Source organism: Lactuca saligna, chromosome 1 (assembly GCF_052625555.1).
Source record: "Lactuca saligna cultivar CGN05327 chromosome 1, ASM5262555v1, whole genome shotgun sequence".
NCBI classification, from domain to species: Eukaryota; Viridiplantae; Streptophyta; class Magnoliopsida; order Asterales; family Asteraceae; genus Lactuca; species Lactuca saligna.
Genome location: NC_136417.1, coordinates 15936341 through 15951267, shown reverse-complemented (window position 1 = coordinate 15951267; position 14927 = coordinate 15936341). Strand labels below are relative to the sequence as shown.

At 33.9% G+C, this 14927-nt stretch overlaps 1 protein-coding gene across 1 annotated transcript; it reads right to left on the bottom strand.

Moving 5' to 3' along the window:
• Nucleotides 1-4371: 4371 nt before the first annotated feature.
• On the bottom strand, nt 4372-6656 carry LOC145018668 (seven transmembrane domain protein). The gene is made up of 7 exons (XM_078976562.1): nt 6477-6656; nt 5575-5644; nt 5385-5444; nt 5198-5312; nt 4994-5109; nt 4773-4897; nt 4372-4685 (listed from the first exon to the last, which is right to left on the bottom strand). The coding sequence occupies exons 1-7, from the start codon at nt 6551-6553 to the stop codon at nt 4556-4558; spliced, it is 693 nt and encodes a 230-aa protein (XP_078832688.1). The 5' UTR covers nt 6554-6656; the 3' UTR covers nt 4372-4555.
• Between the last annotated feature and the right edge of the window lie 8271 nt (nt 6657-14927).

The window sequence follows — 14927 nt, the reverse complement described above, 5'->3', positions numbered from 1 at the left end:
AGAGCCACAAATGTCACTCCTCTAATGGTTCACAAACACCATAAGCAAGAGGATGAAGAGGAGAGAGGATGGAGGCTGCCCAAAACGTGTTCTAACCCTAGAAGAGAAGTTCCCCACGTTTTTGAGCCTTAAGGGTTCTATATATAGTGAGACTATTAGGGTTATCTAACAAGGAAACCCTAATTTGGATGCTTAAGCCCTAAGCAACCCATAGACTCCTTTAATTAAGGCCTTGGACGATTTCCTTATGGGCTTCCCCATAGAATTCGTCCACTCCTTAATTTAAGACAATCCATAGCCCAAATTGCAATTATCTTATAATTATAATTCCAGTCCCTTATGTTTAACTAATCTCTTTTAGTCACAAAACTAATTACTAATTAATTCTTGACTAATATTAATTAAACAATATGATTTCTCCTTTAATATATTATTCTCATAATATATGAATAAATCATATTTAATCCTTTCTCTCCATAATTCATCCTATCAAGTTGCTTTGGTGAAGGCAACCCAAAAGGACCATGCACCATTGGGTCAAGTACATACCAAAATAGTTATGGACTTCGACACTAATCCAACAATTCTATCAAGTTTTTTATTACAAGTACCCCATAACATGCTAGTTAGGTTGAGAACCTTGGAAAATCAAATTTACATGTATAATAGAGAAAACATAGATCCAAGGTTTCTGGGGTTGCATGTACACCATAGGAGTGTTAGAATGCTCAAAACCCTTCAGTGGTATCAGAGCCTAGGCTTGTTTTCATTATACTTGATGCAAAATGCTTGAAAAGGTCGAAAATATATTCACTGATCAGTGGACTCGCCGAGTCCATGGTGGAACTCGACAAGTCCAAGTGTAAATTCAACCTACTCGTCGAGTAGGTTCTTGCACTTGACGAGTAGATGGCCCTGTGTGCAGATTTTCGAGTTTTGCTGCTAGAAATGGACTATAATCATTACCCTAAACTGTTTTGGACTTGTAAAACCTATTTTTGATGTGGTAATGATTATGCTAATCCATTTACTAATCCATTTACAATGGTTATTATCAAATTTTCAAGTTTTATATATGTTTATATGATTTTTGAAATTGTTGATATGAATGTTCATGCTTATGAGTTTAGTAGATCATAGGAATTATTTACAAATTGTTTGTTAGTGTAATTCTTGATCTAAATGCAAATTAATGGACTCCATAACTTATCCTCACGTTACCAAATTCCAAAAGTCTTTTCTTTAAGAACCATTAAAACTCATAAGTTATTGAATATGAAAAGTCTTGAATAATTTCAAAACTTGCCCTGAAGTCTTGGAATTTGTAAAGCCTCACACACACTTTAATTCCAAATCCTAAAGTTTTAAAAGTTAAAATTCAACCCTTATACTTTATAATATTAATGGTTAATATGTATGTATATATATAAGAACAAATTCAGTCTTACCGTTAGTGGGTCTCATTCACGAAGCCGGTCTATAAGAGGGGTATAAGGTTGTTGTCTATAAAATGACAGCTTAATGGCATAAAAAAAACATTTGATTTTAAGTTTGATGTTTGATCTAAAAAAATTTAATTGGATCAATCAATGGGGCTGAAATGGATCTGATCCAATGAGACAAATCGATCAAAAATGAAAAACGCAAAATACGAATTGAAATTATGGACGTTTTATTATCCATTTGAGAATTTGTGATACCTTTTTGATGACCTGAGTTTCATTTGCAACAAACGAATTAAATTTTGAAGATCTTGAAATTAAGCCACCTTTCAACAATAATCCATATAATTGATTTTCTTTGACTTTGTATTTCACATCTTCAATGATCACAGCCAAAGAATCATAATGCAAGTACACCATCTTTGATTAATCGATAAGATCTTGAGTTTTTGTAGAGAGAGAATGTGACTTTGAATGAGTTTTCTATAAAGAGAAAGCAAAAATCACTTGAATTCTAGTGAGGAAAATCAAATTATGAATTGAATCAAAGATGAATTCGATTTTTAGAATCCAAGAACTCTCTATAACACGAAGATCAAAGATCAAAATGAAGAATCAACAAATCTAAAATATCCTCATGGATCAATTCTTGATCAAATCAAGAACACTCACTCTGATACCAATTGTAGTGGTTTTGATTATGATGACTAATGAGGAATTGATTAAATCTAGTGAATCATCATACAAATCATGAACACATGGAGTAAATAAATCTAGTTTAAGCTCTCATTAGTTTTTTTTTTTGTAGAAAGAGTACAAATGGGTCTTGCGATTTCTCTCTCTAAAACTAAATCTCTCACAAATGATCATTACATAAATGAGCGCCACTCACTTCCTATTTATAGGAAAGACAACTCATTACATAATACAAGATGTTAAGTACAAAATACATCCAAGCGTGATTTTGCACCCTAACAGATTGGATGTATAGTCAAGTAACACACATGTAAGGGTGTGAGGGGAAAGTTTGTAAGCAAGGAATAAATAAATGTTGGGATGGTAAAGAAACCCAAAGGTGTGGAGGTGAGTGTGGCTAGGACAACAGTGATATAAAATTATGTTTGGGGTTTTGTTTGATATGATACGAAGGAGTATATTGAGTAAGTTTTAGGATAAAGCAAGTGCATAATTCCAATATAAGGTGGAAGTAAAGCATGAATTAGGGAAGTGGAAATCATATTGTTGGTGTGTATGATTCACTCGACTTTACTTTTTTAGGAAGATGTTTATGGGCACGAGAATCAGAATTGCATACCGTTTGTAATGCAAGATTGATGAAACGATGAGTTGTTGAACTCACATCCATTATCACATCGAAACATTTTGATTTGCTTTTTAGATTGAGTGGATATTTAAGCTTGGGATTTTAACAAAGGTAGAGAATATTTGAGATTTTGTTTAGAGTAGAAAGGTCCAAATGAAGTGGGAGAAATCATCGAGTAAACGAGATAGTATTTGTTGCCTATTTGACTATGATTGGTGAGATCCATTAGTCCATATATCCACATGAATAAATATCAAATGAAGCGTATGTTAGTGATTTTGAAATAGAAAACAATAAACGATGTTATTTTCTTAGAGAACATGCATTGCAAGCAAGCGTTTGTGCTAGAGCTGAAATCACAATGAGAAAGAAAATTGAAAATTGAAATTCCTGGATGTTCTATGTTGTGTGAAGGGCAATCACTGTAAATTTGTTTGTTGAGTATTGAGTGATATGGTTAAGTTCGTCATAGCTATTGCATCTCATTTATTTTACAAAATACAATAAAATTGGACATAAAATCAAAAGATAAAACATAGACAACATTTATTTCATAATATGAAATATGTACATATGTTTCAGATGAACAACATACAATATATGTGAAGGAAATATCAAAACACACAGGTAGATACATAGATACTAGATACATAGATACTAAGATACATAAGCAACCATTATATGTAACAGTAGTAAAATTCTATATTTTTAATGAGTATCTCAACAAACTACAAAACACAAATTTAATTTTAATCATGGTTACCACCCAACTATCTAATCATCAAGGATGATGTAAGCCTTACCAGAGATGTAATAAATGAGAGTTTGGTTAGCGATAGAGACTACTATTTTTATGTTTTGACGATCTCAAGTTTTATCCTAAAATATAAATAGAGAAAATTTCAAATATAGCAAAATTTGATAATTACTTTTTAGTTTTACAAAACTGCCAAAAAATAGCAAATTTCACAAAATAGCTACTAAAATCGCAGGTAATTAAGGACCGTTTTTGAAATTGGAAGTTCATTTGAGAATGTACAAATCATTAAGGCACGAACTATGCATAAAAGACTTGTACATTTGTAGATGAACTTCCATCTGCGATTTGGACCAAATCTATTTGTGATTTTGACCAACCCAAATATAAATAACATTTTTTTGGAAAACCATCATTTCCCATCTTTCAATTTGAGAAAACTCTGTCAAAGCTCTTGATTGAAGAATAATGGACGATTCCTTTTATTTTCCCGAGTTCATAGTCAACTAACATACGAATTCATAATCAACTTAACCAGATTCCTTTTATTTTCCCGAGTTCATAGTCAACTAACATCCGAATTCATAATCAACTTAACCAAAATCCGTACTCAAACCTAATCTATTAAAAGCCTAAATAACTGATCGAATCTAACCATATGTGATTTTAATGGCTATTATGCAAAAAATGTTTTTTTTGGCTATTTTGTGAAAAGTAATTTGCAAATTTAACTAAATTAGTAAATTTCTCATATAAATATACGTTTAAGTATTTATATTTAGACATTAATCTGCTGGTTAATATTTTGATTCATTTCATGAGTCATTCATTTTCATAAAAAAAAAAAATTTAGAAGACAACATCATTATAGATATTATTATTTTTTTGTTTTTAAATAAAGCTCATTTCTAAACAATAGTTGTGGAATGGGGGCAAAACAAGTAAATCAAAAGACAGATTGATGAATTTAGTCTAAATTTCTACAAGAATAACAAAAGTGCCATTGAGGCTGAAATCTCCCATTTTTCTGAATCAAGCAGACGACGATGGTCTTTGACAGGCTGAGAAAAGTTGCCAGCTGATCAAAGCCATGGTCAACGAGGTCAACACTTGAAACCCCACAACTTCTGGAAGATGCCATTTCAACCCCCACCTCAAATAACTTCAAAAACATAAACACATGTTTTATTATACAATAATAATTTACGCTTTTTTGTGTATTAAAAAAAAAAAAAAAAAAAAAAAAAACCTTGTGATAGAAGGCATTGTTGCTACAATTCCAGCACATGCGTATATGATAGGAATCAATGTCTTGGGCTTGTTTTTCCTTAACCACATCAAAGATCCCAATGCAGCAAGTGAAAGGCTTAACATCTGTATTATTTATTCAAAACAAGAAAATTCATTATAATCTTGTTTTTGAAAATGTAATAAACTTTTTTTTTTTATTTTTTAATTTATAGTAAATACCAGATTTGCATTTGCTTCAAGGCCTTGAAGAATGTAATCCCAAGTGAATTCAAGTCCTCTAGCACCCACCCAAAGTGGAGCCAGCCTATGCAAAACAGAATCAGCAAAAGCCCACCCTGTCATCATATCACATATCATAAATTAATTAATTTTTAATTAAATTAATGATTAGAATGATTATATTATTATAATAATGTGACTCACCGAGTCCAACGGCTTGGAACTTGTGATTTTGCGAGATGTTTCTGTGAGTCAACTGAGTCAAGGCAAAGTAAAGCCCAGCAACATCGATAAAACCAATCAAAGCTTTCAAAAATTCCTACAAACAAAAAAATAAATATTAAAAAAACAATGAATTTATTGGTGGGTTGATAATGGAAGAGAAAGTTACCTGAGAGGGATCAAAGCTGTCGCTTTCGGAAACTTTAAGAAATGTAGCGAGGCAAACAAGCTGTGGTTAAATATTTGAATAGAAATGATAAAATTAGTTGAAAGAAGATGTTTTTTTTTTTTTTTTGAGTTTTGTTTATAATTTTGAGTGATTAAAAAAGTTGGTGAAAGGGGAATGAATGCATGCATACCTTCACTAATGCTGTGCCAAGATAGACAACAGCAGTTTTCACAGAAGTCCCCAATGTATCATACTCAGATCTTCAGTAAAAAAGAAAAAAATACCATGAGCTTATGTAAAACTTTTTATAAATCATGCTAATATTATATACCACATTTCATAGTATTGGTTGAGTGGATATTATGATCATAATTCACAAACACTGGAGCCATCTGGTTTCCACCTAGTTTGTTTCCATGTAATTAAACAATCTGAGTTTTAACTTCATAATCCATCACACATAAATGACGAAATTCCCAAGAAACAATTGAGTTTAAAGTACCGGTATAGTTCTCTGAGCTAAATATTAGCAAGTTTCTTGACTATTAGTTCAAATTTGATTCATAAAATCTCTTAAGTGTAAGCATTCTTGGTGTGAAATACACAAACTACCAATACGCTTTCACAGAGCTAAACCTAAACAAGGTTCGATTTGATTGAAAAAATTCCCGAAGAACAAAGAACCAAAAGTCTCAAAATCATCAATATAGAAACACGAGCTAGAGAATTACCAGTTTCTCACAAATCTCAGTTGTTCGATTAATCTATAGAAATGTCCAACGAACGTAAACTCAGCGTGAAAAATCCAATCTAAAGCTATCAACTAAAATCATTAGCAAAAACTAAATCTTCGTGACAACGAAATTACAATGTCACAGCAGTAGGTAAAATTTACATACGGTATTATACAACAGTACAGATAATTAATACACAGTAATCGCTTTCAATAATTATGGTTGCAGCATTCGATAAATGAACTCTTAAATTTTTAATTGCTCAACTATATTTCTAGCTGAAATAATCACACTAGAAAAGTAAATCTACAGATACGATGCCACAAATTAGGTCATTAATTTGAGAAGAGAGACTTACAGAGGAGTAGCGGAATAGTATACGGCGTGAGGGCCAAACGTTAAGATTGCACAGTTGAAGAAGTGAAACATCGTCATCGTTCTCTCTCGCCTGCAAAATCGAGAATGGAGAGAGATCCAGAGACGAAAAACCCGATCAGTGTTGTGTTTTCAACTGCGGGATCACGGTCATTCGAGTGAGGATGATCACATAGAATCCGATCTTGAAGTGTAACTGGGCTTATGTTTTAGGGTTTTACTAATGGGCTACAAAACGAAATTACCCTCAAAATAGCGGGCTCTAGCCCATGTTCGAATTAGATTGCGTAAGAATTGATATTCGAATAAATTATAAAACTCCATTTGCAAAAGTCAATGTTCAAATACTTATTCATATCAAGATTAATATAGATTATCACGTTGTTATGGTTTGACCTACAAAGTCAATGTAATGAATATGTGTAAATAATTAATAGTATTCGTTAAGTGTTTCGAGTATTTGATGAACTGATATATAACTAAAATTTAAAGTCATGGTATTAGAAAGACATACATGGTCAAAGGATTCGATGGAATTACAAATTTTAAGATGTATTATTCTATATTTCAGTCCTAGTCTCAGATATTAGAAATACAATTTATATCATTCAAGTGGAACAAATTTTCATCAAAAGGATCTACTTACAGGACATATACATGGTCAAAGGGTTCGATGTTGAAGAGTAGCAAGCTCTGGAAGTGTTTAAGAAAACATCAGCTAGTGGCTATCAGCTGATCATTAACTGAAGTGTACATAAAGTCGGCAATTTATCAACATATAAGCTACTAAGGAAGACAACAATTGACCATTTACTAAGTGCTATGGAGTACATGCTAGCATCTACTTAGCTTCTACTGAGAACATTTCTTGGTGTGAGTAGTACCTCATTAGGCCACTCGGAGTGGCTTCGGCAAGCACCTCGGTTGGCTCAGCGAACACCAGGCCGAGCCCTCGGCATGCCAAGCTCGGCTCGGCAACTCGGCTAATAGTTGCCAATGAGAGAGTGCGTATTGGGTTAAATGTTTGTAAACGTTGGAGGGTCCTTGTGACCGCTTTTTATTTTATTTATTTTTTTCAAAATATCCTCCCATTTTTCTCAATATAAATACCACTACCTCTTATATTTTATCACACTTCATCATCTTCATATTCCAGGCATAGGAGATATTTATATTATTTGTCGTTTCAAAAAAAAAAAAAAAAAAAAAAAAAAAATCATCTTCATATTCACTCAACAATACAATTTGTCAAGAAAAATGGTTCCTCTTCCAACCCAAAAGTTCAAAAAAAAAACAAAAACCAAAAAACACTCAAAACTTAAACATCTCACATTCTTCGGCAAATTTCGCTCAATATCAAAGTGATCGGCCAATTTATTCTCCACCAAATTTACACTTTGGTGGTGTTTACTACCAATTTCAAACAAAAAACCAATCTCAATACCAAATCAAGCATAATGTCAAACTAATCTCAATTCCAAAATTATTCATCATTTCAAAGACAACTCAAATTTCAAAACCAACCACAAATAAACTTCTCATCCCAAATGAAAACTGACTTTAATCCATTTGATGATCTTCCTGACTCCCCAATGAATTTCCAAACCTAATTCCAAACTCAAGGGGAACCTGAAGTCATCTCTGAAACGAAATCGGAATCAGAAGAGCATCCACCACAACCTAAAAAAGTCATAGGACGGCTCCAAAGCAATGGACACCGACTAAAGAAAACGCATTAGCTCCTGCGTGGGTGAATGTTTCTGAAGATCCAATGGTCGGAAACAACCAATATTGTCCAACTTTTTTCCAAAAAATTACATGACGTTTTCTTACGGAGATGAATCTTAGAGTGTGATAGCTGCAAATTCTAGGTCAAACAAAGTCGACAAGTCATCCAAGTCAAACGCGACTAGTACTAGAATTCGAGGATGAGTGCTATGTTTTCTAATGTTCCTAATGTACAACTTACAAGTATTAATACGAAGTACCTCTTTTCTTACCAATTAATAAAAATCCTATATAGGATTAACACTGTGAAATTCGATGGTACAAGTACGTATTATTTTGGTATAAATAATATTCACAACACAATGTGCTAATACTTTTAACGATGTTGATACTTTTATAGTAATTCGAATTTTCATGATTCAAATTTATTAATTATACATTATTTTACCACACTTTTTATAAAAAAAGATATCACTCTTTTTATAAAAATTACCACACTTTTATACACTACTTAGATTTTTATAAAAATAAAGAAGAGTTGACTTAAAGGACAAGATGGTTACATCTTTCCCAAAAAAAACTATTACACAACATAAAACCAAGTCTTTATTCAACATGTAACCATGCATGCCACCCCTCCCCTCTCTTTCTTAACTTGTGGCCGAGGGGCTCCCAAACCCTCACCTTTCTTCATTTTTCTCTCAAGAACAAGCACAATTCCTCCATAGATTAATTCCTCCAAGTTGGTTCTTAGATTTTTGGTAAGCATTCCTTGTTAATCTAGTGTTTTTACACATATACATACTAGTTTTGTTACATTTACACACATTAACATGTGATAAAATCCATAGGATAATACCATCTTGTAACACCCGGTTCCTAGTATGTATTTAATTCAGAAATTTATACGTTTTTGCATAGAAACTCGACGAGTAGGAGGCCCCAAACTTGTCGAGTAGGGATGGATTTGGACGCGGGTTGTGAAGTCTACTTGACGAGTTGAGAGCCTCAACTCGACGAGTAGGCGTGGCAAAATGAAACACTAATTTTCAGGATTTTGCACCCTATTTAAACACCTTAACCTGGCCTCACCTTCAGCCTCCATTGTCCCAAACCCTAGCTACGAAACCCTAATTCACTTTTGCAGTGTTTTGAGCCATTTTTGTGCATTCTTTGTGATTTTGAAGGAGAGGATTCTTGAAGAAGGAGCAAGGACGTGTAGGAGAGGAGTAGATCCAGGAGTTGAGCTTCATTTCTGATTCATCAGAGGTATAAAGCTCCTATCTTGTCCATTAGATGTTTAGATCTAGTTTTAGAGTGTTTTCTCCATGTTTTGGTCCAAGAATGTTGGTCTTTGGAACTTGGACGTCCAATGTGGGATAACCCTTTAGATATAGGGTCTTTAAGGGACTTCAAGGCATAAAGGTGCCAACTTTATGGCCATGAAGGTCCCATGCAACTTGTGGACCATCTTTTTGACCTTTTGAGCCAAGTAGCCCATGCAAGCAAGTAAAGGCAAGAACTTTACGTGGTCAAACTGTCCCTAAGGTCCAGATCTATGACCCATTGGCTTATCTTGAATTGATGGTTTTTAGAGTTGGATCTAAACCATTTTGAGTTAGGGTTAGGGCTCATTTCTTCTAGGATGGGTCTTAATGGGTAAAGTCGGAAACTTTACCCTCCTAGATGAGTATTTAACGTAGATCTGGAATATAGGACCTACGTTTGAAGAATAATGACTTAATACATTAAGAAAGCTTATCAGACTAAAGAACTCGACGAGTTCATAGAGGAACTCGACAAGTTGGGTCGAAGTGCCCCGATTCTATGAAATGCAGAACTTGACGAGTTCAAGGATGGACTCGACGAGTTGTATTGAAAAGTCCTGATTTTGTTATAGGGAAGAACTCGACGAGTTGGATTGCGATTCTAGGCTTTCATGGTTTATGGATGTAACGCCCTAAATCATGTACGTCTTAAAACCCTCAAGAATTCACATTTTACATAATTGGCCCTTTAAGTACGCTTAGCGTACTAGCTATGGTTAGTCGCGGAGGAGTTGGACGTACGCTAGGCGTACCAGAAGTACATCGGGCGTACGTGCCAAGGGTGTAAACCCTAAATTTCGAACTTGTGACCTATTTAAATGTAACGTCTCAAAATTTGAGCCTGAAAATTTCATATTTGAATTAATAATTTTTAAAACATTTTACCATAACATTGTCAATAAATCAACACATTACAAAATCATAATATTGTGTTCCGAACCATGACATCAAAACAATGAAAATCAGAGTGCAATCCTAAAAAATCCGATGCAGAATCATGTGTGTGTGTGATGCGATGCTACGCCGCCAGCTCCTTCCCCTTATACGAAGAGGTACCTGAAACCAAAACAGAAACCGTAAGCACAAAGCTTAGTGAGTTCCCCCATCATACCACATACCATACAATATCGTCGGTATCTTTCAACAGGTAACTTCCATCGGTATCTTTCAACCGGTAATCGTCATCGGTATCTTTGAACCGATAATTATCATCGGTATCTTTGAACCGGTAATCATCATCGGTATCTTTCAACCGGTAATGGGTATCTTTCAACCGGTAATTGGGGACTATTCCATCCCCTACCACTATGTAACATCAAGATATAAACATACAGTTAGGCATATCCGGGTACTGACCTACCCTTCGGTCCTAAGGACCGTTGTTAGGGAAAATGATCCCTACTATACACATAACATATCATACAGATAAATCTCATAATCCAAGCACATAACCAGACCAAGATAATTATCACAAAGACCATCATCTCCTAATTATTCCTCTTTGGTGGGCCGACATTGTGACCTTAGACCCACCCCTACTGGAAGGTAACTCACCTCGTACGAGTAGCTGTTGATAATATGTCTTTGGGCACTTTTATTCAATTTGTTGTGATACAATACATGAAAGTCATTCACTCTCAGACGTTTCCGTCATCCTGGTTTGGGGTGTGACATAGCGACGACTATGGTGGTGATGACGGTTGTGGTGGTGCTGGTGTTGGTGTTGGGGTGGTGGTGATGATTGTGATGGTAGGTTGGTGATTGTAGTAGTAGTGTTGGGCAGGTGGGTGTGTGTGTTTGTGGGGGGTGGAGGTGGGGTGTGTGTTTATGTGTATGTGTGTGTTTTCGGGGGTATGGGTGTGGGTTTGTAGGGGTGTGGGTGTGTGTTTGTCAGGTTGTGTGTGTTTGTGTGTGTGTGTGTTTATGGGGTTGGGGTGAGCTTGGGAGTATGTAAGTTTGGGTAGGTAGGGGTGTGGTCGGTTGGGGGTGTTAAAGTGAGGGTAGGTTGATGTGGGTGGGGTCGGAGTGGGTTATTTGTATTTTAGAAAAAATTTTGAATTAAAAAAATGCGGAAAACAATTATTATCGGTTTTCCAAAATTTTCAAACTTATTTGTAATTTTAGGAAACGAAAAATTTTCATCTTCCGTGAAAAATTTAGAAAAATAGATGAACTAAACGCGTTTTGAAAATCCTCATTTTTTATGAATTTTTTTTTTCCGAAAAATAGTATATTTTTCCACAACTCAACACACCCTAATCGTTTCCACTGTATACCCGAGAGTCTTACATATTCCAAAATAAATAATAATAATAATAATATTAAATAATAATAATAATAATAATAATAATAATAATAATAATGAATCTATGGAAAAAAATGAAATCATCAAAGATCGGATAAGACAAAAGGGCGTGGGCACAGATAATATAAGTTTTATCTACAAAAATTTGACCACGTTAAATTATATTTTGACATGTGTCAAATCATGGATAAAGTCTAAGCTGATATTTCACTCAAAATAAAAGAATGGATAATTTTAATTGCACGAAAAATATTCTAAATATACGAATTAAGAGTAAGGTCATCAACATCAGTGTAATGTCACTAATTTTTCGATTGTGTCACACCAGCTTTGTAATGACTACTCACATCAATGCAATAACACTTATCTTTCAAAAGTAGTCCCCACTGCCACATCAACAATTACTTTATATATATATATATATATATATATATATATATATATATATATATATATATAAACATTTTTTCAATAATAAATTAACATAAATGTAATTATTATAATATTAAATTTTTCTTTAAAATGATCCCACTAAAAACTAAAATTGATGGATTAGTTACTAAAAAAGATTTTGATAACTCATTATTTAATTATTAACTATTATAAATTGATAATTTAAACGGTCGATCATTTAACCAAATAGCCATTTAACCATATGGTTTGGTCATTATTAGAAACCAATTATGTTTAATATTTGTATGATTTTAAACGCGAGATGAAAATAATCTTTCTAAAACTTATCAATGGAAAAAATATGTCTACAATGCCGACCGATTTCCCATGAGGGGATTCTATCCCTAAATTCTAAGATAACCTTCACTACACTTCATTAAGATGATTCTCTTTCAGCTAAAGGCCAAAAAATCACCTTTATGCTAGGCCGGTTTTAAGGATTTTGTTATTTGATGACAATTAGGAATCAATCGGAAATTCGATAACGAAATCTGTGGAAAGATGACAAGATTATGTGGAAAAACATCATATATATATATATATATATATATATATATATATATATATATATATATATATATATATATATATATATATCATGGTTGTAAAAATCGGTCTAGGCGGCCGATTAATCGGCACCTAATCACTTGGCGGACTCCAACCGCTTACGAATAGTTGTTATCGGGTAAGCTAATCAGCCTTGGTCAATATCGGTAAAAGACAGTCCAAATTGAACTAATTCGTCCAAACTCAGACCTAAAATCGGACCAGAATGACTCCAACCTGCCAACTCAAAAGAGCCCGCTTGCCTAAAATATAGTTGGGTCGGGTTTTCTTAGCCTACCAAGTAGTCGGGTTTGATTTTTTAAAGGAACTAACTATCCTTTTATAAGGTATGTGTGTCTTCAATTATTGTCCTACCAACGATGTGGGATGCAAACATGATACTTTCTTCTTCATTGGAAACACGAGCAATGTGGGATGCAAACACGTAACTTCCTTCTTCACAACACCATCAAACACCCTCTACACCACCCTCCTTCTTCGCTGGAAACACAAAACTCCCCTAAGATTAGGTCAAGATGAAATTTGTCAGTTCATAATCTAGGATTAGGTTGAGATGAAATTTCCCCAGGATCCGTCGAACATTCACCTTGAAGACGATGATCATCCGCCATGGAAGCGTGGTGGTTGTTAGGATTTTGTTTAATTGTTTATAGTCTAAATTCGATTTCGTTTACATGATTACATCTAATCATTTGTTTTTATCTGTAATTTTAATTTTAAGCTTTGTGGATGCGTCGACGTCCTGATTCTAACACCGTCTGCCTATCGACCTAACCTCGATGACCTGATTTGCACTTCACTGCCGCCGTTCGCAACCCGTTGCCCTCTTCCGCCCTATTGGAAGATGTATTGCCTTAGAAGCAAATCTATAGAGCCCTGCTAGCAAATCTGCCTCGTGGGTAATCCATCTCTTACATATTGGTTTTTGAATCTTAGTTTCATGTTTCTTAGTTCTTCAATCTCAACATTGATTGGTTTTATGTGTGTATGGTGGTTTAGATGATTAGGAAATTGCTCGATTAGTGTATGAAACCACCTGCCCACCAAGTGTTCGATCAATTGCCTGAGTGAATCTTGTAGTCTTGATTATCAAAGAAAAGTATTGGTATTCATGGGTTCTTGATTAAAACTTTAGCAATATGTATTGGGTTTAACTCTTGTTGTTGGAATATATGCTACATATAATAATGGATTGGTTATGCATACATACACTGATAAACATACATGTAATATGAAATGATTGGTGAAATCATGCCTCACAAGAATGGATTGTGCATTGCAGGACATAAGAATGGACTGGTTATGAACTCAAAATGAAAGTTTTAATGCTGATAAGGTGCAATAACATGCTCATAAGTTGAAATAATGTTTCACAATAATGGATTCTTCTTGTTTTCATTTGATAACTTAGATCCAAATGCAATAATTGGTTATTTAGATTTGGTGTATTAAGGATCAAAGGGTTTTTTTTTTGTAATCATAGTTTGTTTTTATGATGCTATCTTTATTTATTTTTTAATAGATATAATGTTATATTTATTAATTTTATATTTTTAGGATTAATGTTATATTTAACAAATTTTTGATAATTTTTTAATAATTAATGGTCACTCATTAATCCCCGCCTAGACGATTAATCGCTTGACCCCAATCCACCACCGAGCTACCGTCGAGCGATTTCTGCAACCTTGATATATATATACTAGTAGGCTACCCACGCGATGCGGCGGCGCTAGATAATTCATTTCAGACGACAGTTTTCATCAGACAATTAGTTTCATTTTCGTGTTAGTTTATTTCAGTCTTTTAGCGTATTCTTTTGTGTCATATAGTTTCTTTCAGCGAATAGTTTCTAGCTAGGTACGTAGATGCAAGAGTTGAATGGTTTTTATCCGGTGTTATCTATTTCTATGGTTTTTATTTTACACATAATTGCTAGGGATGTGTATAAAGCTAATAAAAAAATAAAAAACTAATATGTTTTTGAAAACGGACGATGATGGTTTTTTTTCAAGCATATTGTTCCCGATAATGTCTTTTTGAACGATACCAA